At 42.1% G+C, this 27,433-nt stretch overlaps 1 protein-coding gene across 4 annotated transcripts in view; it reads left to right on the top strand.

Moving 5' to 3' along the window:
- The window catches only part of RAB6B (RAB6B, member RAS oncogene family), a 97,552-nt gene that overhangs the window by 49,601 nt on the left and 20,518 nt on the right, over window positions 1-27,433 (top strand). For 3 of the 4 annotated variants that reach the window (XM_077291269.1, XM_077291272.1, XM_077291270.1), the window contains exons 2-4: window positions 15,954-16,012; window positions 18,716-18,769; window positions 21,592-21,697. In XM_077291269.1, the coding sequence (XP_077147384.1) occupies window positions 15,954-16,012; window positions 18,716-18,769; window positions 21,592-21,697 (219 nt within the window). Of the gene's footprint in view, window positions 1-13,827; window positions 13,878-15,953; window positions 16,013-18,715; window positions 18,770-21,591; window positions 21,698-27,433 lie in introns of those variants that run through there. The other variant, XM_077291271.1, reaches the window with a different exon arrangement.

Below are 27,433 nucleotides of genomic sequence, written 5' to 3'. Positions count from 1 at the left end.
TGCTTTGCTGTGGACGTTTTTCCTTCTCTTTCAAATGCAGTCATTACTTTGGAGACAGTATCTCTTGACACGCCAAGCATTTGGGCACTTTCTATTACACTAGCGCCTGCCATACGAGCACCAACAATTTGGCCTCTTTAAAAATCCGAGAGGTCTGCCATTGGTATCAGGTTCTCATCAATGTTCTTACAATTCTGCAAAACTAACAGTTAATTTACAAACACATATCACATAACACAAAAAATCAACTACAAAACATTACCATATGTCACGGTTTGCATGCTTATAGCGTGTTCGAAGATTATGATGCCAAAACGTTAGGTGTTTCCATTATTTTGTCCAACCCCTGTATATATATATATATATATATATATATATATATATATATATATTTATATTTAATACAGAGCTAGATAGCAGAAAAGCTGGTAATTCATTTGCCGCCTTTTGCTATCTCCTTATCAAACCTGACATGATATGAGACATGGTTTACATACAGTAAACCATTTCATATCCCTTATATTTTTACATATTCCTCACTAATAATGTTAGTAGTGTGTGTGTGTGCAAAATTTGGGAGCTTTAGGTGTTAAAATAAAGGGTTAAATCACGGAAAAAACTGGCGTGGGCTCCCGCGCAATTTTCTCCGCCAGAGTGGTAAAGCCAGTGACTGAGGGCAGATATTAATAGCCTAGAGAGGGTCCATGGTTATTGGCTCCCCCTGGCTAAAAACATCTGCCCCAGCCACCCCAGAAAAGGCACATCTGTAAGATGCGCCTATTCTGGCACTTAGCCACTCTCCTCCCACTCCCCTGTAGTAGTGGGATATGGGGTAATAAGGGGTTAATGTCACCTTGCTAATGTAAGGCGACATTAAGCCTGGTTAATAATGGAGAGATGTCAATAAGACACCTATCCATTATTAATCCAATAGTAGTAAAGGGTTAAATAAACACACGTTATGAATAAAGTATTTTAGTGCAATAAATAAACACATGGGGTTTTAATATCTTTATTGTACTCTCAATTCAACTGACAACCCTCTATCTTCTGAAAAAAAATAGAAAAATAAAAAAACACCAATATCCCATACCTGTCCGCCGTACAGTCATGTCCCACAATGTAAATCCATCTGAAGGGGTTAAATAATTTTACAACCAGGAAGGAGCCGGCTAATGCAGCCACCCCTGGCTGTAAAAACTGAGGAATGAATGGAATGCAGCTTCGGTGACTTGCGGTGCTGTGCACCCTGGTGGCATAAACTCATATGAACTCTAGAGTGGGAATTTTTCTGAATATTTTCTCACACTAGAGTTCATTGGAGTTTATGCCACCAGAGGGCGCAGCACCGCAAGTCAACGAAACATGTAGCCGCAGGGACTCTAACATAATGTACGAGCACGCTCAATATACTAGGATAAGACCCGAGCATGCTCAGATAACATGTTATCTGAGCACGTTCGCTCATCATTATTGACTACCTCTTTATGCTTCCTTCTTTCCTAAATACTATGCTGCAGTTGTCTTTCAATGCTCAGTTCCTCCTCCCTTAGAAGTCCATCTCTATTGCTGCTCCGCAAAGATTTGTACACTATATCACAAGAATCTGTGCACTAGAATTCCTCTGACTTCTCTGAGTATGGGCATGGGGAGCAGAAAGGTTTAGGCTATGTGCATATGTTGCGGATTTTGCTGCGGCTCTGCAGCAGATTTGACACGGCGGATTCGCAGCAGTTTTCCCTGAGTTTACACTACCATGTAAAACTATGGAAAACAAAATCCGCAGTGCACATAGTGTGGAAAAAAACGCACAGAAATGTAGCGTTGTTCATTCCGCAGCATGTCAATTCTTTGTGCGGATTCCTCAGCGGTTTACACCTGCTCCATAATAGGAATCTGCAGGTGTAAAATCGCAGGTGGAATCCGCCGAAGAATTGCGGTAAATCCATGGGTAATCTGCAGTGCGGTTTACCTGCGGATTTACCAAAATCAGTCCGGAAAAATCCGCAGAGTAATCCGCAACGTGTGCACGTGGCCTCAGACAGATAAAATCCTGTTCACAGGCTGTTTGAATATAGTATATGGATGTTTGCTGAGCCGCAGTTAAAAGCAGCTCCTAAAGGAGCACAAAATGGGAAAGAATAAAGCAGAAGAAAAATAAATAACCTTGCCTGAATGATAACTACACGTACATAATACTTCAGCTAATCTTTAAGGATAGAGCAGGGTAGATTAAGCCAAAAAATGTGGAGAGAGGAAAAGGGAGAAGAGAAAATGTATATGGAACCTGTCAGCTGATCTAGGCAGCATGAATTAGATTCTAGCTTCACTATTGTGACCAGGTATTTCTGCTGAAATTCTCTGGCATTTCAAAGAAAATATAGATGAAGGCTGGATTTTCTGAGTACCATTAGGTGATTGGCAGGTCTCTCGCTAAGTACACACATGGGCGACCAGTCAATCAACTAGAGCAGCACAGAGAAGGGCTTTTTAACCCCTTCATGACCCAGCCTATTTTGGCCTTAATGACCTTGCCGTTTTTTGCAATTCTGACCAGTGTCCCTTTACGAGGTAATAACTCAGGAACGCTTCAACGGATCCTAGCGATTCTGAGATTGTTTTTTCGTGACATATTGGGCTTCATGTTAGTGGTAAATTTAGGTCGATAATTTCTGAGTTTATTTGTGAAAAAAACGGAAATTTGGCAAAAATTTTGAAAATTTCGCAATTTTCACATTTTGAATTTTTATTCTGTTAAACCAGAGAGTTATGTGACACAAAATAGTTAATAAATAACATTTCCCACATGTCTACTTTACATCAGCACAATTTTGGAAACAATTTTTTTTTTTGCTAGGAAGTTATAAGGGTTAAAATTTGACCAGTGATTTCTCATTTTTACAACAAAATTTACAAAACCATTTTTTTTAGGGACCACCTCACATTTGAAGTCAGTTTGAGGGTTCTATATGGCTGAAAATACCCAAAAGTGACACCATTCTAAAAACCGCACCCCTCAAGGTGCTCAAAACCACATTCAAGAAGTTTATTAACCCTTCAGGTGTTTCACAGCAGCAGAAGCAACATGGAAGTAAAAAATGAACATTTAACTTTTTAGTCACAAAAATGATCTTTTAGCAACAATTTTTTTATTTTCCCAAGGGTAAAAGGAGAAACTGGACCACGAACGTTGTTGTCCAATTTGTCCTGAGTACGCTGATACCTCATATGTGGGGGTAAACCACTGTTTGGGCGCACGGCAGGGCTCGGAAGGGAAGGCACGCCATTTGGCTTTTTGAATGGAAAATTAGCTCCAATCATTAGCGGACACCATGTCGCGTTTGGAGAGCCCCTGTGTGCCTAAACATTGGAGCTCCTGCACAAGTGACTCCATTTTGGAAACTAGACCTCCCTAGGAACTAATCTAGATGTGTGGTGAGCACTTTGAACCCCCAAGTGCTTCACAGAAGTTTATAACGCAGAGCTGTGAAAATAATAAATGTGTTTCCTTTCCTCAAAAATATTTTTTTAGCCCAGAATTTTTTATTTTTGCAAGGGTAACAGGAGAAATTGGACCCCAAAAGTTGTTGTCCAGTTTCTCCTGAGTACGCTGATACCCCATATGTGGGGGTAAACCACTGTTTGGGCACATGCCGGGGCTCGGAAGGGAAGTAGTGACGTTTTGGAATGCAGACTTTGATGGAATGGTCTGCGGGCATTATGTTACGTTTGCAGAGCCCCTGATATGCCTAAACAGTAGAAACCCCCAACAAGTGACCCCATTTTGGAAACTAGACCCCCCCAAGGAACTTATCTAGATGTGTGGTGAGCACGTTCAACCCCCAAGTGCTTCACAGAAGTTTACAACGCAGAGCCGTGAAATAAAAAATCATTTTTCTTTCCTCAAAAAAGATGTTTTAGCAAGCAATTTTTTATTTTCACAAGGGTAACAGGAGAAATTGGGCCCCAATATTTGTTGCCCAGTTTGTTGTGAGTGTGCTGGTACCCCATATGTGGGGGTAAACCACTGTTTGGGCGCACGTCAGGGCTCGGAAGGGAAGTAGTGACATTTGAAATGCAGACTTTGATGGAATGGTCTGCGGGCATCACGTTGCATTTGCAGAGCCCCTGATGTGCCTAAACAGTAGAAACACCCCACAAGTGACCCCATTTTGGAAACTAGACCCCCGAAGGAACTTATCTAGATGTGTGGTGAGCACTTTCAACCCCCAAGTGCTTCACAGAAGTTTATAACGCAGAGCCGTGAAAATAAAAAATAATTGTTCTTTCCTCAAAAATTATGTTTTAGCAAGTAATTTTTTATTTTTGCAAGGGTAACAGGAGAAATTGGACCCCAACAGTTGTTGCCCAGTTTGTCCTGAGTACGCTGGTACCCCAAATGTGGGGGTAAACCACTGTTTGGGCGCATGTCGGGGCTTGGAAGGGAGGGAGCACCATTTGACTTTTTGAACGCAAGATTGGCTGGAATCAATGGTGGCGCCATGTTGCGTTTGGAGACCCCTGATGTGCCTAAACAGTGGAAACCCCTCAATTCTAACTTTAACACTAACCCCAACACACCCCTAATCCTAATCCCAACTGTAGCCATAACCCTAATCACAACCCTAACCCCAACACACCCCTAACCACAACCCTAACCCCAACACACCCGTAACCCTAATTCCAACCCTAATCCTTACCCTAATCCCAAGCCTAACCACAACTGTAACCCCAACACACCCCTAACCCTATCCGTAACCCTAACCACAAGCCTAATCTTAACCCTATTTCCAACCATAGCCCTAATTCCAACCCTAACTCTAATTCCAACCCTAACCCTAAGGCTATGTGCCCACGTTGCGGATTCGTGTGAGATTCTTCCGCACGATTTTTGAAAAATCTGCAGGTAAAAGGCACTGCGTTTTACCTGCGGATTTACAGCAGATTTCCAATGTTTTTTTGTGCGGATTTCACCTGCGGATTCCTATTGAGGAACAGGTGTAAAACGCTGCGGAATCCGCACAAAGAATTGACATGCTGCGGAAAATACAACGCAGCGTTTCTGCACGGAATTTTCCGCACCATGGGCACAGCGGATTTGGTTTTCCATAGGTGTACATGGTACTGTAAACCTGATGGAAAACTGCTACGAATTTGCAGCGGCCAATCCGCTGCGGATCCGCGGCCAATCCGCTGCGGATCCGCGGCCAATCCGCTGCGGATCCACGGCCAATCCGCTGCGGATCCGCGGCCAATCCACACTGTGTGCACATGCCATAACCCTACCCCTAACCCTAACCCTACCCGTAACCCTAACCCTACCCCTAGTTCTAACCCTAGTTGAAACCCTAACCCTAGTGGAAAAAGAAAAAAAAAATATTTTCTTTATTTTATTATTGTCCCTACCTATGGGGGTGATAAAGGGGGGGGTTTATTTATTATTTTTTTTATTTTGATCGCTGTGATAGAACCTACCACAGCGATCAAAATGTACTTGTAACGAATCTGCCGGCCGGCAGATTCGGTGGGCGCACTGAGCATGCGCCCGCCATTTTGGAAAATGGCGGCGCCCATGGAGAAGACGGACCGACACCGGGAGCCTCGGTAAGTATAAGGGGGGGAGATCGGGGCACGGGGGCTGGGCGTCGGAGCACGGGGGGGTGACATAGGAGCACGGGGGGAGCGGACAGGAGGACAGGGGAGCGGAGCACAGGACGGAGGGGACTACGGGACAGATCGGTGGCTTGGGGGGGCGATCGGTGGGGTGGGGGGGGGTCACTTCAGTGTTTCTAGCCATGGCCGATGATATTGCAGCATCGGCCATGGCTGGATTGTAATATTTCACCAGTTTTTTAGGTGAAATATTACAAATCGCTCTGATTGGCAGTTTCACTTTCAACAGCCAATCAGAGCGATCGTAGCCACGGGGGGGGGGGGGGTGACGCCACCCCCCCTGGGCTGAAGCACCACTCCCCCTGTCCCTGCAGATCGGGTGAAATTGGAGTTAACCCTTTCACCCGATCTGCAGGGACGCGATCATTCCATGACGCCACATAGGCATCACAGGTCGGATTGGCACCGACTTTCATGACGCCTACGTGGCGTCAAAGGTCGGGAAGGGGTTAAAGAATTTTATACCATTGGGGAGTGAAGAAAAATTAATTACATTTTTACCACCAAATTTTTGTTTTACATTTTTACCACCAAATTTTTGTTATACATTTTTACCACCAAATTTTTGTTTTACATTTTTACCACCAAATTTTTGTTTTACATTTTTACCACCAAATTTTTGTTTTAGCCTCAGATTTTACATTTTCACAGGGGAAAATGGGTAAAAAGTGCACCAAAATTTGTCCCTACAATTTCTACTGAACGTAGAAAAACCCCATTTGTGGCTGTACAGTACTGCTTAGTCACACGGCGAGACTCTGGAGGGACAGAGCGCTACTTGCCTCATGGAGCATAGATTTTCCTAGAATAGTTTGCAGACTCCATATAAAGAGCTCCTACATGCTAAAAGAGCAGAATCCCGCCTCAAGTGACCCATTTTGTAAGTTATTCCCCTTTGAGAATTTATTTACAGGGATAGTGACGATTTAACTCCATGGGTGTTTTCCAGAAACAGGCAGCAGTGGATGTTGCTCAGTAAAAATTGCAAATCTGCCATTGTAATGACCGGTACCTTGTAGTGCCCAGTACGTTGTAGTGACCAGTATGTTATGCCCAGCTCATGCTTCTTGAGACATGCACCCATAAGTTAGGTAGGCTCTCATTGCTACAGAAAGGCCAAACATGTGGATGCTAAATGTGGTTTAGGCACACTGGGGCTCCGAAGGTATATGGGTATTTGGATTTGGGAATGCAGAATCTGTGATTACCGTACATCGATACCAGATTTGGCTGCTGTCACACACTAAACGTTTTTTATTGTGTATATTTTGAGAGCTATAATTTTTCCATATTTCTGCTGACAGTCAAGTGAGGGTTTGTTTTTTTCCTGGACAAGTTGACATTTTTATTGGTACCATTTTCGGGCACATAATGTGTTTTGATCGCTTTCTATTCCGATTTTTGGGAGTCAGATTCTGGAATTTTTCTTATGAAGTTCTGCATGTGGTAAAATTGATAAGGCAGCTTTAATATTCGGGTCGGTAGGATTACAGCAATACCACATTTATATATTTTTTTTAAGTTTTGTCACTTTTACACAATAAAAATTTTTTTTAGAAAAAATAATTATTTTTGCATTGCTTTATTCTGAGAAATATAACTTTTTTTTCCCACCGATGGAACTGTATGGCGGCTTGTTTTTTTTACAACAAAAAAACAAAAAATAGTCAGCTCACCTGAATATCGGCTATTCCACATCTGTTCCTGCATGGAAAAGTTGAGCACTCAGTCCACAGAAAAATACGATGAATCCAGCAGGAATATAGTAAAATCAGTGAATTTATTTCTTCATTTAAAAAATTTCGACTGACGTCTTAATCATCATTATCATCATCATGAAATTAATCATGATCATGAATCAATAAATTATACTTTATTTACAAGTGGTGTACCATAGGATATAACCCCCCCATTTTTATTTATTTTTTTTTTTTAAATGAAGAAATAAATTCACTGATTTTACTATATTCCTGCTGGATTCATCATATTTTTCTTGTTTTTTTGTGTATAAACCAAAGAACAAGGAGTATAGAGATCCAAACCATCATATTAAAACCAAGAACAAACTTTTATTGAATAAATTACACAATAACAACAAGTCTAAGATAGTACAATGTGTACATATAGTAACCAGTATATACTGACACAGAGGTATCAAAAGGAGACCTTAACAGTATGCCGGGTTAAATGCACGCTACACAGTACATCCCAAACATGAGCAATAGTGCAAGGGTAAAGGAATGGCGACAGCTAGGACATTATAACAGGTAGTGCAAGATGCACAATAATAAACCATCCCCATATAAGGCACAGAGTCCACAGCCCACCATTAAGACATTATAGTTATAAGCTTACCCATGTTCAGTACCAAGGGGAGTCACCTGCACTTCACCCGGCGGCCCCGGACGCGCGTTTCGCGGTATAGCTTTATCAATAGGGTTCATCCTTTCCTCTGTCTCCCATGTTTATATACACCACACACCAGAAGTGTGACCGGTAAAAGGCGCATGCGCACTGGCGCACCACACCAGTAACAACTGAAGGCCGTCACTGCAGGGCGCACATAGGGCGGAAGTCCGCCGTATGACGTCATGAAATGTGCGCCCTGCAAATATAGATAGCCACCAGAAGGGACCGGTAAGAGGATGCATGCGCATACACCAGCGGCCATTTTCAAAGAGCCCAGTAAGCGCGGCCATATTTGTGGGCACATAACAAGTGAAAAGTGATAATCTCAGATATAATTACTGTGAAATGATAAAATAACATATAGTCTAATACATATCAACGGCCACTACTAAGAGGCATAATGGCCGCAATCATATATGTGAACCCCACTCTAAAAGTGTATAAGTAGTGTAATTAAATACTAACAACGTGACATCCAATATATTGATTACATGGTGATCATACATGTACAGACTACATGGACCATATACATGATATATTACACTAATAACAGATAAAAACAACGCATAATGAAATATATAAAAGTGCAGCTTTAATGAGATGAGAATCTTCTTAAAATCTTCTGGCATCCGTATGAAACCGTCAGACAAAACGGCCAGCACTACTAGGGGGCATCAAGGCTTATGGTCGCTGTATACAAAAATAATATATAACTAAAAAAACACAAAAGACAAAAGGAACAATTAAAAATGAGTATGAGGACAAAAGCACAATCATATAGAAAGGAGCAGGGCAAATAGGCCCTACCCATGTCAGATCAAGAAAATCTGCACAGGACGGACAAAAAGGGCTAAAGTAAGCCCATCATATCACAGGAAGGGGGCAAAACTTAATTGTTCATTGAGCCCTCTCGGGGCAATGGTGTCAAGGGTGATGATCCACTTACATTCACGCTGTGCCAGGACCTTGGCCGTATTACCACCCCTAATGCCACCATGAACCCTGTCTATGCCTCTCACCCTAAAGCCAGTGGGATCTGATCCGTGGTACAAACGAAAATGCCTTGGTAAAGTTTTCAGACTAGATACATCTAGGACTTCCTTCCCAGCCTCAATATCTCGTACATGTTCGCGTGTCCTAACCTTCAATTCCCTAGATGTGAGACCAATATAGATAAGAGAGCAGGGACATGTCGCATAATATATCACGTAGGTGGTATTACATGATATAAACTCCCGTATCTTGAATTCCCTGCTCCCATTAGATGTTTTAAAGGTCCCACATCTAAGGATGTTAGGACACGCGACACATGAGCCGCAGGGGAAGTAGCCCTGTCTTGGGCCACCCGTACCAAAGGGGCTCCTGGTTTTTGCCACATAGTGGCTTTTCACCAGGTTATCCTTCAGATTTCTACCCCTGCGTTGTGTCATCAAAGGGAGTTGAGTGAGTTGTGAAGCCAGAATGCTATCAGTTAACAGAATGGGCCAATGTTTATTAAGACAGCCTGACCATATAGGTAAATTTCCAACATCGATCGTTCCCAGATCTACCACCTTCCCCCCCGTCACTATGCCCCCAGATAGATATCTTTTGTAGGTTAGTCACTGAGGACCTTATGAGGATACCGAGAAACCTCTACAGGGACAACCTGACATTACATCAAAGGAGGGCATTGGAGGAACTACAGTCTCTTGACACGGTGGTCATCAAGCCAGCGGACAAGGGGGGGAATGTGGTGGTCTGGCCTGTCGAGAAATACGAGAGAGAGGCTTTGAGGCAGCTTAGAAATAAAGAAACGTATCGTGTCTTAACTCAGAATCCCACTCAGGTATTTCTGAAAAAATTGGAACACATTGTGGCACCAGCATATGAGCTGGGCATTATACCCAAGAAGGTACTGGATGGCCTACTGCCCAGATTTCCTAGGGTCGCCACCTTCTATGTCCTGCCCAAGGTACACAAGGACACTGTTAATCCACCGGGCCGACCTATTGTCTCTGGCATAGGAGGGCTATGTGAAAATGTGTGTAAATTTATTGATTTCTACCTAAAGACACTGGTGGAGACTTTGCCCTCCTATGTCAGAGACACTACTGACGTATTGAGAAGGGTGGATGGGCTGTCTCTGGAGGCGGGTATGCTTTTGGTCACAATTGATATAGAGTCTTTGTACACATCGATCAGACATGAAGATGGATTGAGGGCTGCCCGCTTCTTCCTCAAGACTACCAACTGGGATGGCCACTTTTTGGAATTTATTTTGGAGTTGTTGGAATTTGTTTTGACTTCCAATTTTTTTGTGTTTAAGGATAAATTTTATTTGCAGACACAGGGTACTGCGATGGGTGCGGCATGTGCTCCGTCGTACGCAAATTTATTTTTAGGTTTTTGGGAGAGGCACATTTTTCAGGGTGACGGGGCACATGCCGCGGACCCGGTGGTGGGCTGGTTTCGCTACATTGATGATGTTCTTATGATTTGGAACGGTGGCGAGACCAGCCTAACCAGATTCATGCAGGAACTCAATAATAACAACTTCAATTTAAAATTCACGTACACTTGGCACAAGAATAAAATTGATTTTCTGGATATCACTTTGTGTGTAGCCGAGGATGGCTCCATTGAGACTGATTTATACAGGAAAGAGACATCTGTAAATGCCTTACTGCATGCCTCCTCGGCACACAATTACTCAGTTAATAAAGCCATTCCAGTTGGGCAATTCTTGAGGAACAGGCGGGTTTGCTCTACGGAGGCCCGCTTCGAGAGACAGTCCACCATCCTCACTGAGCGTTTTAGGGCCCGGGGATACAGTCGTCTGTGTATCAGGGCAGGATATAGACGGGCTAGATCTTCACGTAGGGAGGATCTACTACGTCAAACTAAATTTAATAAATCAACTCAGGAGTCTGAGATTAGGTTTATCTCTACGTCTAACTGCCGGTGGAATCTGATCCGTGAAAGTCTTAATAAACATTGGCCCATTCTGTTAACTGATAGCATTCTGGCTTCACAACTCACTCAACTCCCTTTGATGACACAACGCAGGGGTAGAAATCTGAAGGATAACCTGGTGAAAAGCCACTATGTGGCAAAAACCAGGAGCCCCTTTGGTACGGGTGGCCCAAGACAGGGCTGCTTCCCCTGCGGCTCATGTGTCGCGTGTCCTAACATCCTTAGATGTGGGACCTTTAAAACATCTAATGGGAGCAGGGAATTCAAGATACGGGAGTTTATATCATGTAATACCACCTACGTGATATATTATGCGACATGTCCCTGCTCTCTTATCTATATTGGTCTCACATCTAGGGAATTGAAGGTTAGGACACGCGAACATGTACGAGATATTGAGGCTGGGAAGGAAGTCCTAGATGTATCTAGTCTGAAAACTTTACCAAGGCATTTTCGTTTGTACCACGGATCAGATCCCACTGGCTTTAGGTTGAGAGGCATAGACAGGGTTCATGGTGGCATTAGGGGTGGTAATACGGCCAAGGTCCTGGCACAGCGTGAATGTAAGTGGATCATCACCCTTGACACCATTGCCCCGAGAGGGCTCAATGAACAATTAAGTTTTGCCCCCTTCCTGTGATATGATGGGCTTACTTTAGCCCTTTTCGTCCGTCCTGTGCAGATTTTCTTGATCTGACATGGGTAGGGCCTATTTGCCCTGCTCCTTTCTATATGATTGTGCTTTTGTCCTCATACTCATTTTTAATTGTTCCTTTTGTCTTTTGTGTTTTTTTAGTTATATATTATTTTTGTATACAGCAACCATGAGCCTTGATGCCCCCTAGTAGTGCTGGCCGTTTTGTCTGACGGTTTCATACGGATGCCAGAAGATTTTAAGAAGATTCTCATCTCATTAAAGCTGCACTTTTATATCTTTCATTATGCGTTGTTTTTATCTGTTATTAGTGTAATATATCATGTATATGGTCCATGTAGTCTGTACATGTATGATCACCATGTAATCAATATATTGGATGTCACGTTGTTAGTATTTAATTACACTACTTATACACTTTTAGAGTGGGGTTCACATATATGATTGCGGCCATTATGCCTCTTAGTAGTGGCCGTTGATATGTATTAGACTGTATGTTATTTTATCATTTCACAGTCATTATATCTGAGATTATCACTTTTCACTTGTTATGTCCCCACAAATATGGCCACGCTTACTGGGCTCTTTGAAAATGGTCGCTGGTGTGTGCGCATGCGCACTGGACGTTCCTCTTACCGGTCCCATCTGCTGGCTATCTATATTTGCAGGGCGCACATTTCATGACGTCATACGGCGGACTTCCGCCCTATGTGCGCCCTGCAGTGACGGCCTTCAGTTGTTACTGGTGTGGTGCGCCAGTGCGCATGCGCCGTTTACCGGTCACACTTCCGGTGTGTGGTGTATATAAACATGGGAGACAGAGGAAAGGATGAACCCTATTGATAAAGCTATACCGCGAAACGCGCGTCCGGGGCCGCCGGGTAAAGTGCAGGTGACTCCCCTTGGTACTGAACATGGGTAAGCTTATAACTATAATGTCTTAATGGTGGGCTGTGGACTCTGTGCCTTATATGGGGATGGTTTATTATTGTGCATCTTGCACTACCTGTTATAATGTCCTAGCTGTCGCCATTCCTTTACCCTTGCACTATTGCTCATGTTTGGGATGTACTGTGTAGCGTGCATTTAACCCGGCATACTGTTAAGGTCTCCTTTTGATACCTCTGTGTCAGTATATACTGGTTACTATATGTACACATTGTACTATCTTAGACTTGTTGTTATTGTGTAATTTATTCAATAAAAGTTTGTTCTTGGTTTTAATATGATGGTTTGGATCTCTATACTCCTTGTTCTTTGGTTTATATCTGATTGGAGTTGTCCATTTTATTGGACCCGCCTGGGGTGTCCAGGGAGGGTTATATACCCTCAGCTACAGGTTAATTTGGTGGCTTTTGATTACATATATACAATTGTTTTTTTGTGGTTTATTTTCTTTTCTTACAGTGTTCACTGAAGGGGTTAACTAGTGTGACAGTTTGATAGGTCGGGTCGTTCTGTGTGCGACAATATCAAAAATGTGTACTTTTTTTGCATAAAATACAAATTTATGGGTTTAATAAATATATATTTTTTATTATTTTGTGATTTAAAAAAAAAATATTTTTACAATTTTGTTGTTTATTTATTTTCTTACTTTATTACTTGGTTCCTTTACGGGACTTTCACCTTTAGCAGTCTGTTTGCTGTTATAAAGCATTGCAATGTACCAGCATTGAAATTCTTTATAACTGTCAGTTGTGCACTGACACACAAGCCTGTTAGACCATGCTATGAGCATTGATGACCAAGGGGTCTCCATGGCAATGATCGGATCCTTGCAATTAAGTCACGGGGGCGCCGAATGAAAGGGAGATGGAGCCTCCTCCCTGCCTTCTGAATGCTGTGATCGATATTGATCACAGCATTTAGTGGGTTAAACTGCTTTCAATTTAAAATTAAAATTACAAAGTTTCCTAAAAATACAATTTCTGAAAGAAAGCTAAATTAAGCAAAAATAATATATATATATATATATATATATATATATATATATATATGTATATGTATATGCAATAAATATAAACCCTTGTGTTAAAATGTATTCTCACCCACCTATTGACATCCAACATGGTTGCTACTTCTCTTACAGATACCATTCATTGCATGTTCCCTAATGCCACGGTATCGGCTGCCAGAAAATAGCCCCGAATCATATTGCTGCCTCCATAATTCTTCACTGTGGGTATGCTGTTCTCTTGGTGATTTGTACTATTTGCTTTGTGCCAAACATACCTTTTGAGATTATGGCAAAAAAGTTTAACCTTGGTTTCATTGGACCATAACACTTTGTCACACATGCTTTTGACAGACCTGATGCATATTTTGGCAAAACATAGCTGGGCTTGCATGTTTTGCTTTGTATGAAAAGGTTTCCTATGGGAGAATACTGTCATATTCAATACACAACCAATACTTGCCAAAAATTCCGGCAGCCCCCTTAACCCCTTCATGACCAGAGGTATTTCCATTTTTGAACAAAAGGAAAAGAAAAAAAAAAGAGGAAAAAAATGGACGGCACTATTCCAAACGTTATACTGTTTAACTGATATTCTCCACAGGTGTATATTTCAACCTGAACGGTTGTACGCTATACTCCAAGATCACGGGTTCTCTTTCCAGAAACAACAAATTGATGCACTTGTGTAAAAAAGAAAAAAGGCACTCACCGATCTAAAATTCCTTGCTTTATTGAATCTTCATTAAAAAAAAATTCATGGCCGGGAGAGTGAGGATAGGAGCTAGTGTGAGCAGGTATGAACGTCAGCCGTTTCGCGCTATAGCAGCGCTTCAAAGGGTCAACTGTAGTTATACTTTTTTACACAAGTATTTCCATTTTTGAGTTTTCATTTTTTGCCTTCCTTCTTCCCAGAGCCATAACTTTTTTATTTTTTGGTCAATATGGTCATATGAGGCTTGTTTTTTGTGGGACAAGTTGTACGTTTGAACAACACCATTGGTTTTAACATATCATGTACTGGAAAATGGGAATAAAAATCCAAGTGCGATGAAATTACAAAAAAAGTACAATTCCAAAGTGTTTTTTTTCTTTTTTTACCATGTTCACTAAATGCTAAAACTGACCTGCCATTATGATTCTCCAGGTCATTATGAATTCATAGACGCCAAACATGTCTATGTTCTTTTTTTATTTAAGTGGTGAAAAAAAAATTCCAAAATTTGGTAAAAAAAAAAATGGTACCATTTTCCGAGATCATAGCAATCCAGCAATGACAACCATAGAAGTCTGCTTCAGACCTCTGGTTGTGATGCCAACCTACTGGTGACCCACGATCATGTGACGGGGTTAACAATGCGCTTCTGGTAAGCACGAGTTAAATGCCGCTGTCAGAAATTGACAGCGGCATTTAACTAGTTAACAGCCGCGGGTGGATCGCGATTCCACCCGCGGCTGTTGTAGGCACATGTCAACTGCTAATATATCAGCTGACATGTGCTCGGAAAGGTGCGGGCTCCGACATCGGCGTACTATTATGCCCAATGTCGGAAAGGGGTTAATGTTGCTGTAAGACTCTTGGCAGCCTCGCGTAACAATTTCCTTGTTTTTTCATCGGTTTTTGAGCAACATCCAGTTCTAGTTAATGTCACTGTGTTACCAAATTTAATCAATTTGTTGATGACCGTCTTCACATTGTTCCACTACATCTAATGACTTGGAATTTTTTTGTACCCTTCTCCTAATTGATAATTTTCAACAGTGTGATCCCTTTGTTGTGTTGTAAGCTGTTTGGCTTGTGCTGAAAAATGCAACTAAGAAAATGTCAGGAAGCGCCTGCTAAAATAGCTAAACTTTACATGGGGGTTAATCAGAATCACCGTAAATGATGGCGGCCGTGCACTGACTACTATGTAACACGAGTGTAAATGTGATTGGCTAATTCTAAACACAACGACATCCCTAATTAAAAGTTTGCAACCATATTATATTAGTGTTGCTAATTTTCCCTCTCAAATTGACATCAGTTTGTTCCACAATGGATTTGTACAGATTATGAGTATGGGCATAGAGCCACTGCAAAGAGTATATCTTGCAATTGACTTTAATACTATCATGAAGCTGCTATCAGACAGGGTTGTTATCATAATTGCACAGTGCAGGGTCCCTGAATATTATGATGAGGGGCTTTTAGGTGCAAACATAGCAAAGCAAAATTAAAATACAAAATGAAGTGTGTGCTATAAACACACGTCCCCTTGCGTCATGTTGACCATACTAATATCATATTTTTTCATGTTGCAGTTGGAAAGACGTCTCTCATCACAAGGTTTATGTATGACAGTTTTGACAACACATATCAGGTAAGACTGACACTTCTGATTTGATGAGCACTGGAGATTTATTGATAGAAGTATATAATTCCTGAATTCATTCCAGTCTGAAATATACTATAACAGTAAAATTAAATACATATATACAGTATATATATTGGCAATGTTCTGCGTGCCGAGTACATCAGAGAATTCCCTAGGGTACATCACTGAGAAAGGCCTCCAACGCATGCCACCGTATCTGTCTACAGGAGAAAACATTGAATAAAACGATTCTATTTTACGCTATTTTTTTTTTTTAAAAGCATCGCTCAACCTTTCTGTCCTCCTCAAAAGGCTTAAAAATTAGAAATACTGTTTTAGCAAGACCGTGAAATACAAAGGCCATTCGCACAACCCTGTCCAGTGACCATGCCAGTAATCTGTGGCCAATGGATGGGAGACAGGTGAACCGCCTCCTACCTACAAGCATCCATGGTCCTTCATTTGATGAGCTGGCCCGGCATGACATCACACTGCAAACGATTACATCGTGACCAGCTGGCTAATCAAGAGAGGTAGGAGGCGAATCTCAAGTTTCTTGTTCATCGGCCCCTGATTACTGCCACGGCTGTTGTGCTAGGTTGTGAGTCAATTGGCACCAACATCACTCCCTATTAGTTGAATTTCCACGTGACAAAGCAATAACTTCCATGAAGCCTAGTCTGTATCGATGAAGAGCAACAACTAAGGCCACGTTCACACGTTAAGTATTTGTTCAGTTTTGTTTTTTACCTCAGTATTTGTAAGACAAAACCAGGAGTGGGTGATAATACAGAAGTGGTGACGTGTTTCTATTATACTTTTCCTCTGATTGTTCCTCTCCTGGTTTTGGCTTACAAATACTGAGGTAAAATACTGACCAAATACTCAACGTGTGAACGTGGCCTAAAGGTGGCCATACACATTAGAGAATTTGGGTAATGGTTTAACAACTGCTCAGTGTCTGTTTTTTATACTGACACATTGTAGTCCATATTGGCTGCTGTAGTTTTCTGTACCGTATTTTGCTACGTTCTTCTTTAAACAAAATTTCAAACACAGTTGAAAGATCTCCTGTCCTATAATCCACCAAAAAATTTAAATATGGACAACTTGGTTCCAGACGATTAACTTTAGTCTAACATGTCTGAGCATCTTCAAGCTATACTATCTACAGATATTTCTAGTTTGTCTGTTAATAACTTGAGTCATGTTTCAAGGAGCTTTAAGGGTATGTTGTGCACACAACTACTTTTTTAGGCAGGTCTGCTCTGAAACCCACCTGAGAAAGCACTTAAAAATGCTAAAGAGAATGAACCCTGGCACTGCAATGCTAAAACGACTTGCTGGGCACGCGTTCAGTCTTTCGAGTTTCATTTATCTGCTTCAGGCTTCAAAATACGTAAAGCAGCTAAAAGTTGTAACCTGGCTATTCCTTAAGTAGCTCAATACTTTATGTAAAAAAGTTTTTAAAAAACTCTGCTGGCAAAGATAACACGAAAAAATGCAAAGGAAGCCACCGAAAAGACATCTTAATAAAGCCAATTCGGGACAAAATATGCAGGGGTGTATCGAGCGTCTTCCCCTGTAAAACTCGGCAAGTATGGGTACATCTAAAAGAGGAGTGCACATGCCTTAATGCAGTCCGTCCATCAGATTTCACAATAATAACTGTATGATGATCTGTTGGGGAATAGTTGGGAGGCCCCCATACTATTAGACTGTCGGCCTAGCCCACCGATATTGGCTGATGTTCCTCTAATGTGTATGGGGTCTCTTAGACATGATGAGGCTGACATACTTTTCTTTTAAAGGGAACCTGTCACCTGAATTTGGCGAGACCAGTTTTGGGTCATATGGGCGGGGTTTTCGGGTGTTTGATTCACCCTTTCCTGACCCGCTGGCTGCATGCTGGCCGCAATATTGGATTGAAGTTCATTCTCTGTCCTCCGGAGTACACGCCAGCGCAAGGCAATAATGTTATGTTATGTTAAAAATAATTTAAAAAATAGTGATATTCTTACCTTCCGGCGTCCCCCGCGGCTTTCCCGATGCTCGCGATGCTGCCGGCAGCTCCCGCTCCCAGTAATGCCTTGCTAAATGACCCGATTATGTAGCTGTCTCGCGAGACTGCTACGTCATCACAGGTCATTGCTCGCAAGGCATTACTGGGAAAGGGAGCTGCCGGCAGCATCGCGAGCATCGGGAAGGCTGCGGGGGACGCCGGAAGGTAAGAATATCATGATTTTTTATTTTTTTTACTATTTTTAACCTGGGTTGTGTTGTGTATGCGTTTTCGCAGCAGAAAAACGCGGCGAAGACGCACACACAACGTGTGCACATAACCTCGACGGATCCGTCAAAAAAACGGACCCAGTGCACCCGTGTTTTACAATCTGCACAGGATCCGTCTTTTTTGACGGATTGTGACTGATTGTAAAAAACGGAAGTGTGAAAGAGGCCTAAGACATCTCTGGAGGCGGCTTATCCCCCTGAGAAAAAAAAGAAATCCAACTGTCTAATCTACATCTCCCCTGAGGTCATTGAGGAGTCGGAAGGCCCTACAAACACCATCGGATGGTATAGGGACTTCACTTTGGTTCACGAGACCTGCAGTATAATGTCAGCAGGACTGAAGATGAATTTGTGGCCATATAGCGGCTGTCAGAATCCAGATTATCATGTCATCCATTTTTTGTTTGTTTTGTCTAGGCGACTATTGGAATTGACTTCCTGTCAAAGACAATGTATTTAGAGGATCGGACGGTGAGTTTCTTTCTTTTCTCTGACTCTTTAACCGCACATTGGAGCTACAATGAGATGAGTTGCAGTATCATATCCTTGTGTTTCAACAGTTTTTTTTGCCTAGTGTCTATGGTTCGATTATGCTTCAGGCTAACACAAAGTTTTTCTGATTTGCTGTGTCTCTCTCCTCGTGTGCAGGCATTGCAGGACCTTACGTATCCATGGCTACAACCAGTAGCAACTAGCTGTCACTTTATCAATGGACATAACCATGGATACCTAAGGTCCTGCAATGCCTGCACAAGAGGAAAGAGACATAGCGAATCAGCAAAACTATACTACAGTTCTAACTCACTAATATTGTTATTATTACACCTACTACATATTGGGATAGGCTCTCGGAGATGGGAACACCACTTAAAGCTCCTTTTACTCCACTAAGCCCTTTCATTATGACAAGTCTGTACAATGCCAGTCTTAATTAATCAGGGGCCAAAGTCTACAGCCCACAAAATAATTTATGATACTGAAGATTGTGTTACTGAACAGCAATGATTACATTTCTGTGGCTTTTATACCACCACTATGTTCTGCAGCGCTGTACAGAGACCATTCCCATCATTCCTGGTCCTCAGTACGGCCTGTTAAACTCATCTATTTAGCATAACATAAGGATTAGTATGGCACATATTACTTTTATAGGAAATAATACCCATAAAGCTGTGAGCTTATCCGTCTATGGAACATGGCTTGTAATCAATTTGTAATGACTAGAGACTGCAAGGCATCCAATAAAATATTACTGAGCGCTCAGAAATTACACAAGGACGCGGCTGCAGGGATAAGGATGAGAAAACACCACTGCTCTGAATGTATAGGTTGGACTAAAGACATAAACTTACCTGTGTCTATTACTATTCAATCTTTTAGGTAATGTACAAAAATGTATAAAGTGATGTTGCCAAAATTAAGAAATATTATCTGTATATAATGGGACCTAGCCCATCGCAGGGTATATGGCCGTATAGTGTAACACTAAGGGGGAATTCATCAAGATAAACGTTCTGCCCTCCAGTATTGATGAGCAGTACGATGGAGGGAGGTGCACCAAATTAATTAATTACTAGGCATGTGTCTCTTAATGAATGTTACTCATCTTTTGACACCAGAAGCAGAAAATGTTCTCCCGTTGTGAAATATATATATATATATATATATATATATATATATAGATAGATAGATATATATATATATATATATATATATATATATATATATATATATATATACTATGAAATACTATGAAGAAAATGATAGCAAAAATGTCCAACTGCGCTAAGCCATGCCCTCCGGCTAAGCCATGCCCTCCGGCTAATCCATGCCCGCTTTTAAAAATTATGAAGGAGCCGAAGTAAAAAAAAAAATAATGTTTTTCACCAAGTTTTATTTAATTAAAAATGTATGATTTTTTTTGGCTTCGGCTTTTGATCCAGACTGTGAGATAATAGTGTGTGTGATAAACGGTATTTGTCTATGTGCATTCTTGACTCTGAGAAAGTTATATAATAAGTCAACAAATGTATTATTCTCACTTATATAGCAACATTAATTTCCCCAACGCTTTACAGACATCATCATCACTGTCCCCATTGGGGCTCACAATCTAGATTCCCTATCAAGAGATTTTGGAGTGTAGGAGGAAATTAGAGAACCCAGAGGAAACCCACACAAGCACAGGGAGAACATACAAACTTCTTGCAGATGTTGTCCTTGATGACATTTGAACCCAGTGCTGCAAAATAACTCCTAGGGATAGGTAGATTAGATAGATCTGGGGCAGCGATGAGGAAGTTTTAATGTTGCACAGTGTGGTCATCTCTGGAACCCCTTATTTCAAGAGAATTGGAGTCTCCTGACCCATATGGCACTTGAGTAAGTAGTAAAAGAGGTGGAGAAGTGACCATGCAACTTCATTGTACCTTTATTAAAGAAGCACTCCTCCCATCAAAGTTTTTATCCTATTAATATATTGCAATCATCATATTATATAGCACTGTGTACTTACAATTGCTCATTTTGCCTTTCTACCCAGCTAATTTTTCTCTTTTCTCTGCTCTGTGTAGAAACAGGAAGTCTCTTTTCCCTGCATAAATAATTCCCCTCTTCAGCTCCTGAGCCAGCTGCTCCATCCTCCCCCTGTCAGGGACTTTGCAGTGACTCATGACTCATGCATAAAAGAGACCTGCTGTTTCTACATATAGCTTAGAAGGATTCAGTCAGTTTTTAATCACAAGGTGTCAAAGGCCTAATGGAAAAAAGAATTAGATGGGTAAAAAGACAAAATTAGCAATTGTAAGTGCACCGTGCTATATAATATGATGACTGCAATATATTAATAGGATACACATTTTGATTGGAGGAGAGCTTCTTTAAAGTAGTAAAGACTTGATTATTTCAGCAACTCCAAAACTGCAATAGAGGGAGCCACATGCATGTATGGTCTTTCTTTTTGGAGTGCGAACAGGGGACAAACAATTCACTATTCCCCTGATAGTTTGGAGTTCTGGAAGCACAAAATTGACCCTATAATACATTCATGGAATTTACTTTTAATTTGCCATAATAGTCGTGGATGGTAATACCCTTTGATGGTTTATTTTGACCTGTGGGACTTCTTGAACCTGACATTTTGACCTTTGAACCAGAAAGGGTTTGCATCCCTTCTGCTGAAATGTGAAGAATTTGGACTCACACCAAATCTAGATCTTCTTATTCATGGAAAGGTTAAGCATTAAACAATGGTGACAACACTACTACTTCACTTGCTGTTTCTTCTGTCCCAGGTCAGACTGCAGCTCTGGGACACAGCGGGACAAGAGAGGTTCCGAAGCCTGATCCCAAGTTATATCCGAGACTCCACCGTGGCTGTGGTAGTTTACGACATTACAAGTGAGTACATTCTGGTCACGTAAATGTGTGCCGCGCTGTGCCATCATGTTCAGCATGGTGGCCTCCAGCACTGTGCCATCACCTTTATCTTGGTGGCCCCCAGCACTGTGCCATCATGTTCAGCATGGTGGCCCCCAGCACTGTGCCATCACCTTTATCTTAGTGGCCCCCAGCACTATGCCATCACGTTCAGCATGGTGGCCCCCAGCACTGTGCCATCAGTGTCAGCATGCTGGTCCCCAGCACTGTGCCATCACTGTCAGCATGGTGGCCCCCAGTGCTGTGCCATCACTGTCAGCATGGTGGCCCCCAGTGCCATGCCATCACTGTCAGCATGGTGGCTCCCATCTCTGTGCCATCACCTACAGCATGGCGGCCCTGGCACTGTACCATCACCATCAGCATGATGGTCCCCAATGCTGTGCCACCACTGTCGGCATGATGGCTCCCAGCGCTGTGCCATCACTGTCAGCATGGTGGCCCCTCAGTGCTGTGCCATCACTGTCAGCATCATTGCCCCCAGCATTGTGCCATCACAGTCAGCACTGTGCTATCACCTCAACATGGTGGCACCCAGCACTGTGACATTGTAATATGCAAGGCCAGAGCTGTAGTCGTGGTTGAGATTAACTGTTTACACATGCTCTGGCCCCCCATTACATGGAAGCACTGTCCCTTCTGCGGCAAACCTTTTGCTTCACCCTCTGCACCATCTGGGTCCCACCGGCTGGCTGTGGTTCCACTGTTTCCATAGTACAATAAGAGACAGAGTCCTTTTCCAACTTAAAACGTAGAACTTTACTATTACACTGGTCAACAGCATTTTTGGTGCCAAAGATATTTCATCGAATTTAGGGTATTTTTGGGGTGCTGATTCTGAATATGTCATCAGTTTTGCCAGATTGGCTCAAGTTTTTGAGATTTTTGGTATCTTATTTATAGCACTTGTTGGTAAATGCGACGCATCATCTCATTAATTTCTTTGGATTAGTACTTGAACTGAGCAGTTCTCAATATAGTTTTGTGTTAATTAGTGTTCTAAAAGTTTGTTCATAGCTTGATTTTTGCACTAACTTTATGTTGTTGTCTGTTTTCCAGTGAAAAGCATGAACTCATCAAGAAGAAGTTGTCTTAACGATCCAGACTCATTCTGTTACATTTGTGGTGAATACACACTGCCAAAACATAGAAGAAACATAACAGACTTCGTAAAAAAAGTGTATTTTGCCTATTTTGGGGTTATGCTTGGGGACCAAGACAAGTTTTGGGCACCACACATAATGTGCAAAGCATGTATCGAATTATTACGAAAATGGAGCAAAGGACAAAGAAAAAGCTTCAAATTTGGTGTTCCAATGGTGTGGAGAGAGCCAAAAAATCATCATGATGACTGTTATTTATGGTAAACACAGGTACAGGCACATCTTCACAATGAGGGACAGGCCTTCTTGCAGATTCCATGTTACTCCCATTTTCGTTTCTTATGCTTATTGAATCCTTGCACTTGCACTGCACAGAAATAACAGTCATCATGATGATTTTTTGGCTCTCTCCACACTATTGGAACACCAAATTTGAAGCTTTTTCTTTGTCCTTTGCTCCATTTTCGTAATAATTCGATACATGCTTTGCACACTATGTGTGGTGCCCAAAACTTGTCTTGGTCCCCAAGCATAACCCCAAAATAGGCAAAATACACTTTTTTTACGAAGTCTGTTATGTTTCTTCTATGTTTTGGCAGTGTGTATTCACCACAAATGTAACAGAATGAGTCTGGATCGTTAAGACAACTTCTTCTTGATGAGTTCATGCTTTTCACTGGAAAACAGACAACAACATAAAGTTAGTGCAAAAATCAAGCTATGAACAAACTTTTAGAACACTAATTAACACAAAACTATATTGAGAACTGCTCAGTTCAAGTACTAATCCAAAGAAATTAATGAGATGATGCGTCGCATTTACCAACAAGTGCTATAAATAAGATACCAAAAATCTCAAAAACTTGAGCCAATCTGGCAAAACTGATAGCATATTCAGAATCAGCACCCCAAAAATACCCCAAATTCATTAAAATATTTTGGACACCAGAAAAATTTTTTTTTTTTGTTGACCTGTGTTATAATTTCTCAGCACATTCCAGTCAGTAACAGCATTACAGCATTATCATCATGTTCCAGGCAATTCACATCCTTTGCTTTCCCTACGCTTCCCTCTACATCCTGCAGTACATTTCGGGGACATACCTCTTCTTGCGATGATGCAGTGTCCTCCCTGTGCGAGCTCAATACACCCAGGTGTTCCTCCGTCCGTTTCGCCCTGGTACAGAAGACGTCAGCCCAAGCAATGATCTTCCACATGGCGAGCGACCCGTGTCCCTGTACTGGTTAAGGCCTTCCTCTTAACTTCTGTCCTGTGAAATGGAAAGCACAGCTGACTCTGCTGTATTCTTTGTCCGTCCGGACACTGTATGTTGGGTACTTTACTTGAAGTTACGGGGCTGTCTCTGTGTGGTCCAGGGCTTTAGGCCCCATGGGACTAACTGGGCACTAAGGCTCTCCTGAGCTGTACTGCTCCCAGGCTCTTACTGCCCGCAAAACAGGAAGACACTCTTACTTATCAAAGGCAGCCCCACCTACCAAACCATGTCTAAAGCGTAGCCCCATCTAGTGTCCTATGATAGGTTCTACACTTGCCCTACATTACACTACATTACCTAGAAGCATAACACATTTACATTTAAAGGGTTTACACATTTAAAGGGGTAGAAATGCGACACCCCTTACAACATCACTGTTGGCATGATGTTCCCCAGCACTGTGCTATCACCTTCAGCATGGTGGCCCAGGTAACATTTCCTACTTCACAACAATTTAATTGTATATGTCCGTAATTTTGTATTTCCGGGTTGGAATATCTCTTACTAGGCCAATTTCCACCACAGATCCTCCACACGTCTCTTGGCTATGAACAAGTGCACTTTGACTTATGACACCTATCCCACTTCCTTGATGAGCTCACTGTATCTTTGCCTGTACTCTGACCACAAGGTGCACTAACCTGCCTTACCGTATATATCTTGTCCCCACCTACCATGGCACCAGTAGAGCGTAATACTACCGTGTCCACTGCCCACCCATATGGCTTTGATTCAAGCTGTCCATATGTATTAGTACATATTAAAGATGTATAAATTCAACACACTAGCCACATAATTATCACAGGTAGCCAGCTTGGGCCCACCATGAGGACTATTACAGCCATAATACACTTGCTGGCTGGTGTAGTATAAGGCTAGGTTCCCACAATGAGCTTTTAGTAAGTTTTTGATGTTTCAGAATTTCTGCACTATTTACTGCATGTATTAAATTAGGTTACTTGCATTTTTTACTGCGTTTTTTTAACGTGAATTTATCCCATTTTCTAACATGTATTTTTTCAGTGATATACAGATGCATTCACACATTCAGTATTTTACCTCAGTATTTGTAAGCCAAAACCAGGTGAGGAACAGTCAGAGGAAAAGTATAATAGAAAGACGTCACCACTTCTGTATTTATCACCCACTCCTGGTTTTAGCTTACAAATACTGAGGTAAAATACTGACCAAATACTGAACGTGTGAATGTGGTCTTATGCAGACGTCTGTGAATCACATACGTGTTCTGTCCGTGTTTTTCACAGATTGAACATGTACCCATTTTAATCTATAGGGCTGCTCACACGCCCATGTTCTTTTGCAGATAGAGCGGTTTGCAAAAAAAAATTGAGTCATTTCTGTTTTTGATCCAAGTCATTGATAAAAACTACCCATAACAAGTCTATGGAAAAATCCATGTGCTGTCCGTGATTAGCATTACAAAGGACAGGAGAAATGTTGTCATTTATTTTTTTTCCTATGAGAAAATGACTGATGGTAAAAACCGATACTGATGAAAATCAGCTGAAAATCACATTTTATATACTGGAAAAAATTCACTGATGTCCTTATGAGGCCGCACAATGTTTCCATGTTTATTTAGTCATCATTCCCCTTCCCAAGAAAACTGACATGAATTGCTAATTGTTATCCAATTTTGTAAACAGGAGAGAAGCGCCGGTTTTCCTACAAACAGACCTTTGTAATTAAGGCCTCGGTATGTTCTCCAACGCTCCCTGTCCAGGCTGATAATTAACATTCAGCTTGTGACTAGGAGAAGATCCTTCAGAATAGAGGAGAAAAAAAGCTCGTTAGGGGAGGTGTGCAGGGCAGGATTTAATTAGGACCAGTGCATGCTGCGCTCTGGGCCCATAGTGAGCGCCATCTCCAGGCCATGGTGGCCATTGCAGTGTGTCACTAGCAGCCTCAGACCCCGCTGGGAAACTCTCAATTCAGAGAAGCACTATTAGCCCATTAGGTAATTAACAGTTGCTATTTAGTGGCTCTTTAGCATCTTGTTCGCATGTGTAAATCACCTTCTTATCACTTTCCTCAGAGCTGTGAGCACAAATCCAGGAATGTGCAATAACAGCAAGGAGATCCATTACTTTAATTATAGCACTCAGAAAGGCAATGTTTGTTAGCTTTGTCACAATAGAAACTGACACCGAGGATGAGGTTATACACGTGCTACGGAGAACCACTGGGTACTCTCTATTTTGGGTTCACTGAATGCTCTCACCTTATCGGAGTACTTCCTCCTACAGCCCTTGCATCACTGATGCTGGATACGTTTTTCCTTTTCGTCAGCACCCTGCACTCCAAAGTTATGACTCCTGGTAGTAATGGTGCAAATTTTTCATTCAACGACTTGGGCGCTGTGGTGTAGTGACCAATGTTACAGCCAGGGGGTGCTGTGTGTGCGCTGCAAGATGCACTTGGAGGCATAATTGTGACGAGACAAAGTCCGGCAGTGTTGAGGGAGTCTGCGTGGTAAGTCTGATGCAATGTTGTTGTTCTGGGACCTGTAGTCCCTCAAGAGTTTGCATAGTTGTAAGGGAGACTTACTAGGCTAGTTGTGTGAGATGGGTGGGACAAACTAGCCACACATCCACACTCCCACCTGTGGGAGTGGTTAGTACTATATAATGTGACTGAGGGATGGTCACATGGTCTTGGATTGTGGACCTGAATGGTCTATGCCGGAAGGTCCTGGAAGCCTGTGTTGGAAGTCCTGGAGAATAGAATTCCTGAAGAGCACATGGCAGGGCTCTGGACCTAGCACATGCTAGTGAGTGGGACAGATGAAGATCTGTGTTGTACTGACCGGGGTCATCCGAGGTATCCGAGAAACCTGTGCGGCACCAACAGGTAACGGAAAGGGTAACGGAAAGGGATCCGTGTTATGCTAACCAGGGTTAGACGAGAGAGACATTGTGTATGGGGCATCTCTGAGACCAACAGGTGTCCAGGAACCCGTGAAGGTCGCCAATGGGTAACGGACGAGGTCCGTGTCTTATGCTGACTGGGGTCAGAGACGAACTGTTGTGAAGTTGAATACGTCCAGATGGTGTACAAACTGTTACTAAGTTCCTGAGGATGTGCTTTATATTGTGTGAAATAAACCTAAAAGACTCTGTTTTGATAGAAAAATGTGCCCGAGTGCGTTAATCCCGTGCCAAACGAGTGTCCCCCAAGACACGTAGTAGGCGCTATACTACAATTGGTCGAGAATGCGGGCAAACGGTTCCCTAAGAAGAGGTGTGGTGCTGGCTAAGTCAGAGGAGTCGACGGTCTGACAACTGTGTGATACTGAT

This window comes from Ranitomeya variabilis, chromosome 2 (genome assembly GCF_051348905.1).
Source record: "Ranitomeya variabilis isolate aRanVar5 chromosome 2, aRanVar5.hap1, whole genome shotgun sequence".
Classification (NCBI taxonomy): Eukaryota; Metazoa; Chordata; class Amphibia; order Anura; family Dendrobatidae; genus Ranitomeya; species Ranitomeya variabilis.
Note: the sequence above shows the minus strand (reverse complement) of the source record. Positions and strands in the feature narration are given on the sequence as shown.